At 32.1% G+C, this 6,981-nt stretch overlaps 1 protein-coding gene across 1 annotated transcript in view; it reads right to left on the bottom strand.

The window, feature by feature from the left end:
- Window positions 1–3,504: 3,504 nt before the first annotated feature.
- scn4ba (sodium channel, voltage-gated, type IV, beta a) overlaps window positions 3,505–6,981 on the bottom strand; it is a 31,633-nt gene continuing 28,156 nt past the window's right edge. The window contains exon 5 of the mRNA XM_061925795.1: window positions 3,505–5,490. Coding sequence (XP_061781779.1) covers window positions 5,397–5,490 — 94 coding nt within the window. The 3' untranslated portion in view covers window positions 3,505–5,396. The remainder of the gene's footprint in view (window positions 5,491–6,981) is intronic.

Genomic DNA, 6,981 nt, shown 5'->3' with positions numbered 1-6,981 from the left:
CGTTGTTAATGTAAGTTAATTTTACTTTTTTCATATGTTTTATCATTGTAGCGAAATGGTTGTTAAAGTTAAGGACTTTTGTGATTTCTAATTGTTTGTGAAGGCACCACAAACGCATATGGACAGTTTAGCTTGTCATTGTTGTTTTGGTTTGTTATTAATTCCAATGTTGATCCATCACGCCTTATGTTTTTTACATACAGTACCGTATCGCACTTCATATTGTGTTCAAAGTAGCTTTATTATTACATTGTTTCTTATGGAGAAATTTGCTTCACAATACAAACTTTGCGATTCACGATCCCTCTTCAAGAACCAATGAAGTTTGTAAATGGAGGTTGCACTGTGTTGGCCCATATAATGTGGATGCATAGTGCCTTGGACTGACCCTGTGTCCAGACACACCTTAATAAAGTTCTTATTGCATAATAATGTCTAATATTGTATTGCTTATAAGGACAGGACCAAGGAGAGGGTTTGAATACTAATATAAATGACTCAAAGAATAACAATAAAAATATTTGTGCAGCCACCCTGCAAAGTGGTAAAGTGCTGTATTGTGTGTTTGTGTGTGTGTGTGTGTGTGTGTGTGTGTAGCGCTCAGCTGTCCCAGCTATCCCAGGTATGTGTGAGGGTGTGTGGCCGCCGTGTGTGCCAGCTTCTCAAGTAACCTCTGGTAGAGTTGCATACTAGGAAGCTGGAACTTTCTGCTCATCGTGGGACGCGAGTTGACATTCTAAAAAAATAGTTTTTGTCCGCAATAAAAGGCGACGATGTACCGGTCGTGTATCTTTTGGAGCACAAATGGAGTATTAGGGCCATACTCGACAAGAGCTGGATGAGAAAAAAAAGTAGTGCTGTTATAAGAATTACATTTGTGTTTTTTCATGTGAAAAAGTCACAATAGTACAAGAATGGAGTGAATAAGACAAGTCATATAATCTTTGGGTTGTATCGTGAAATTGTTCTTAAAATTCTCAGAAAATGATTGCATTAACTTCATTCACATATTTATTTTACTAATAGTCTGACTTCATTCCTATAAAGCCTTTTGTAAGAATTTTACTAACTTTAACCGTTTTTAATTAATTTTTTTTGTAAAATTATGACTTTTCCTTTATAATATTACGCCTTTATTCTCTTGAAATAACTTTTTTTTATTGTAATGTGACTTCTGTCTTGAAACTTTTTTATTGCACAATTTAGCCTTTTTTATTCTATCTTTAGTGTCAAAATACAACTGTTTCTGTCAATATTATGATTTTTTATTTACATTTTTTTAATTTAGCCTTTTTCATGGAATAGTGCAACTTTTATTACAATAGCAATACGGCCTTTTCCTTTTCTTGTTATGATGTGATTTTCCAATATCACATTGTTGTTGGAAAATGATTACTTTTCTTTCATAATATTTCAGCCTTTTTTAAATTATAAGTTTTGATTAAATATGACTTTTCCCTCATAATATTCCACCTTTATTCTCTTGAGATAACAACTTTTTTTTTTATTGTAATGTGACTTCTGTCTTGAAACGTTACAACTTTATTACTGCACAATTTTGCCTTTTTTATTATATCAATCCTGTCAAAATAAAACAGTTTCTGTCGATATTACAAATTAAAAAAAAATATTTAGCCTTTTTCATGGAATATTACATTTATTAAAATAGCAATACGCTCTTTTCCTTGTAAAATAATGACTATTTTCTTGTCTTGTCTTTTTTCCAATATCACATTGTTGTTGGAAAATGATTACTTTTCTTTCATAATATTTCAGCCTTTTTTAAATTATAATTTTAATTAAAAATGACTTTTCCCCTCATAATATTCCGCCTTTATTCTCTTGAGATAACAACTTTTTCTTTATTGTAATGTGACTTCTGTCTTGAAACGGTGCAACATTATTACTGCACAGTTTAGCCTTTTTTATTCTATCAATCCTGTCAAAATAAAACTGTTTCTGTCAATATTACGATTTAAAAAATTTTTTTTTTAGCCTTTTTCATAGAATACTACAACATTTATTAAAATGGCAATACGCTCTTTTCCTCGTAAAATAATGACTATTTTCTTGTCTTGTCTTTTTCCAATATCACATGGTTGTTGTTGGAAAATGATTACTTTTCTATCATAATATTTCTTTTTTTTTTTTAAACTAAAATTTTTATTTAAATAAAACATTTAAAATTGTCCTTTTTTATGACTTTTCCTCCTGACATTTTAATTGTTGCAATAAGTGTCCTTAATGGAACAATATTGTAGTGCAAAACAGCAAATTTGTCAACATAATCAAATAATTATAGTTGCATATTAGTCTCCTGTGTACAAGCTTATTAGAAGGTATCCAGCAACAAACGTGTCCGCATCATTCAACTTACTGCGCCATGAGCTTAATTTAATGAATTATTGTGGCCAGCTGACAACAATTATCAGACGGCGTAAGTCCATTACAGACGATTAAAAATAAATAGGTTAATGTTTTCCGTACCTAATATTGTTCTATGTTTGACTAATTTGACGTGATAAAGCCTTTTCTATAATTCTACAAAACAATACAAGTATATATGATCTGTGCTGATATTGTATCGGATAATTATCCGTATCGAACAATACTGAAGGCTCCAATATCGGTATCTGATCGGAAGGGACGCCCCTGATTATTATGTTTCCCCCTTTCAGTGTGGCCCTAATACTCGACAGTGCATCTTTATGATTCGATTTTTGATGCTATATTCAGTGAATAATCATTTTTCTTCCACCTTTTGAAAGGTATGACAGCTGAGTTTAACATAATTTGCAAGGAATGAACATAACCGTTCCTACAGTGTCATAGATACCATGTAAATGTTCTCAAATGTGCACATGCTAAAAAAGTCATGACGACAAGTCGGAAGCAGCTTGATTAACTGTGGAGTCCTGGGATTGTCTTGGGACGAGGATTGGGGTTGGTTGTTTAGTTTTTTTTTAACCCCCCAATTTTGACCTCCTGCCAACAGAGGGCGCAGGAGCAAAAGCAGGCACCTGTGTTTTCATCTTAAAGCAAAACAACTGCAGAGGAAGATCATTCACTTGCTTTAGGAAGCCACGTTGCCAGCCGTGTGATCAAATCTGCTTTTGGGTTTCATCAAGCCAACCAAAGCCGCACTTGACGATGAAACACCTAAAATCTTCGTTTATATTGAGATGGCGATTTTCTGCAAAGACGTTCTCCACGTTGTTGTTTAATCACCTGAAATCTCTATCGCCATTCTGACTATGTGCACAACGCCGCACAGAAATGTGGCGCCATTCAGTATTTGGCCTGTGCATTATTGTTTTTATTTTATATTGTTGTAATACCAGGAGTCAATCTTTTTTCTCTCTCATTATTTTATAATTGTTTTCATTGTTTGAAAGATAAATATTAATTTGAACAATTGAAATGGCTTGATTTGAGTAAGGTTAGTACACAGTCTTAGTCATAAGTGTAACGATAATAATAATTTACATAATAATTTATTTTCGTATTTTGGACTTGTTTTTTCCCCCGGTTTTCGACAATTTTTATTTTGGCCGCATCCCGAGTCTTAAAGGTTACGTTGCCAAAAATCAACATTACTTGGAAAAACAACATACAAATTACAGTGTTTCTCAACCAATTTTAGGCCGCCTGTTGTAATACACTTTTCCACCACTTGTGGCAGTATTGACAACACTAAACAATTTAGTCTGGAGCTAAATTCATAGAGAGGTTTAATGAAGCGCAATAATTATGACTAATGTGGGTGAAGCTGTATTATGATTTGCACTTTAATCTTGTTGACAGTTTAGAAAAACTGCTTTATTATTTATTATTAATTTAGTTAGAAAAATTGAGAATTTTAACCATATGGAGACATTTGAATCTAATTACTTTCAAAGCCAAACATGACTCGGTTGTAGTACAGTTTTACACCACTTGTGGCAGTAACAACAATATCAAACAAACAGAAGAAGTCTGGAGCTTTAGTCATAGACAGGTTTCTTAAGCGCAAGAATTATGACTAATGTGGCAAAGCTGTATTTTCAGTTGCACTTTAATTTTATTGACAGTTGAGTTAAGAAACATACATATGATCATTATTTTTTATTAGTTTAGTTATAATTTCAGTTTACTTATTTATTTATTTTTAAGCGACTGCTAAGAAATTTGAATCTACCAATCTTCAAAGCCAGACAGGACTAGTCGTAGTACACTTTTCCACCACTTGTGGGAGTAACGACAATATCATACAAAATGAGTCTGCTGCTAAAGTCATAGAGAAGTTTCTTAAGCGCAAGAATTATGACTAACATGATAAAGCTGTATTTAATTTGCACTTTTAATTTTATTGACAGTTTATTTAAAAAAACATTATTTATTATTTATTCACTTAGAATTTTAGTTTGTTTATGTTTAAGTGAGAGTTAAGAACTATAACCATCTGTGGACATTTGATTCTAATTATCTTCAAAGCCAAACAGGACATAAAGGTCCTTCATTTTTAAAGGGTGTAACATTTTTTCTAAATTATGTATTTTTTTTGCTAAAATTTCTCAATAACGACAGCACTATAGCAAAACATAAAACATTTAATTATTTTTATTTTGAGCCATTTTCTTTTTTTTTTTTTTTTTAGTTTTGACCCTTTTAAAGGCCTTTTGATCAGATAATGTCACAGGTTTTAAATGAGTAAAATAACTCATGTTATGCAATTGTATACTCAGTGAAAACGGTGACTGTGAAAAGGTCAAAGGGTAAAATTAAAAAAAAATTACGTGCTTTGTATTTTTATTTAGGGTTGAATTTGAATGAGAGAAAAAAGTAAACGAAAATATGAATCCAAAATGTTTTATGCCCTTTAAAAAAAATGAAGGACTTATACTGTATGTCCTGTTTGGCTTTAGGGTATTGTGGTATAACTGCCGTGAAATAATTTGACCTTTCTTCGGAATAACACAACAAAAATGATGGTGAAAATTACACCGAAGATATACTGAAAGGATAACAAATTATTTTTGAAAAACAGCATACATTTTTTCAATTAAAATGAAGAGTTGGACATCTTAATGCGAACATTGTGGCATCAAAGTGAGCATATTTCCTCTAGTGTATCCAGGTGTCTAAATAGGGAGAACCCATTAGTGCCTGATCGATATTATACTTATGAATAGCACGGGGAAGTTGCTGTGAAACGAGAAGCAGAATTTGAGCATACAGGCTGGGAAGATGGCGTCAAATAGGCTGCCATGTTGGCTAGAGTTACTCAGCCTTCTGCATACTTCTTCAATTCCAAGCAATGATTTTTAACGATGCATTTGCACGGTGTACTAGTTAGCAACAGTCCATTCATTATAACATATATACAAACATACAGACGTAAATGCGGGGTTTTTTGCTCATGCCTTTGGTGTTCCTTTGTTGTCAGCTTTGGCTCCTGTAAGTCCATTTTCTGTGTTGTCGTTCCCTGAGGCGTTAACCAGGCACTCTTTACTGCGGAGATAGGAAATAAAAATAATACCATAGAATGTAATACAAACAACTAAAGTCGTTTCACGAAGCAATGCAATAATTATTGATGCACCAAAACGTCTTTATATATATATATATATATATATATATATATATATATATATACATATATATATATAAACATATATATATATGTTTATATATAAATAAACATTGGTAAGTTTATATTACCAATGAATTTAAAAAAAACTATATATATATATAAATATATATATATATATATGTATATATATATATATATATATATATATATAAACAGTTTTTTTTAAATTCATTGGTAATATAAACTTGTCAGCCCTTTGTCATGATGAACTTGTCAGCCCTTTGTCATATCATGGTCCCTTTATCTCTATTTTTACATTTTGATAGAGGTATGTATTTTAAAAAATCATTTATTTATGTTTTTAAAATATATGTTTTGAAATATGTCGTATAGGAATTAACTGTACACAATAACACATTAACAAAATGCTGTGACACGTGAATGTTTTTTTGGAAGTAATACCTTCGTGACATGAAAAAAACAGGAGTAATGTAAAAAAAAATATTTTGTTTACTTTTTGATATTAAAATAAATCAGTTTGGCTAATGAAAATGAAGTCTAATAAACAAGCTTTGTTCTTCTCTTAGTTCAGTACAACAGTTTGGCCAACAAAAATAAAGAGGAGTGACACCTCTCACATCGAATACACAATCTTCACAGCCTTCGTTCAGTTCGATGAGATGACAAACATTTCAGCTAGTATTGATGTTATTTGAACACTGATACAGTTTGCAGTCAAACAAAGGAAGAGTGAAGATCCCAGTCAACAAAGTAAAGACGTGAATAGGTTAGTATTGGAATTTTTCAAAACAGTTTAAAAATGTTGACAAAGTAACAGTTGGAATTGAAATGGGTTTTTCGGAATTCCCGGAATTTCGGGAAAACCGGGAATTTGTACGAAAAGTAAAATGGTAGTTTTGTTGTCCCAATCAAGAAGAATGTTTTGAAGTTGGAATGGTCAAAAACAGTTGAAAAATGTGGACTGTGAAAACTTTCCAGGAAGAGGTGGAAAATAAGGCTTAGGAAAACCGGGAATTCCTGGAATTTTTTGGAACTTGTAAAATGATTGCCCAAGGTGAGAGGAGTGTGTGGATGGTGGAACTGTTCAAATCGGTTGACAAATGCTGAAATTTTGCAAGTTCGAAAAAAAGAGCCCATTCATTTTCAATGGGAGAAATGACCCGGAAAACTGGGAATCATGGGAAATCGAGTACTATTATTTGTTTTTAGGGATTTTGAAACTCAAAAGGTTCCGATCGGATGAAAACTGTGGGCCGTGGTCTCTGGCAATATTTTGCGGCGGAATAATAATAATAATAGATGATTTTTTTGGTGTAAAATCTTAAATGTGTGAATGCACTCACACAATAAAGTCAAATACAAATAAGGCAACAAGAAAAGTATCCCAC

The sequence above is a fragment of the Nerophis lumbriciformis genome, linkage group LG30, assembly GCF_033978685.3.
Source record: "Nerophis lumbriciformis linkage group LG30, RoL_Nlum_v2.1, whole genome shotgun sequence".
Classification (NCBI taxonomy): domain Eukaryota; kingdom Metazoa; phylum Chordata; class Actinopteri; order Syngnathiformes; family Syngnathidae; genus Nerophis; species Nerophis lumbriciformis.
The sequence above is the reverse complement of the archived record's forward strand: the minus strand, read 5'-3'. Positions and strand labels throughout refer to the sequence as shown.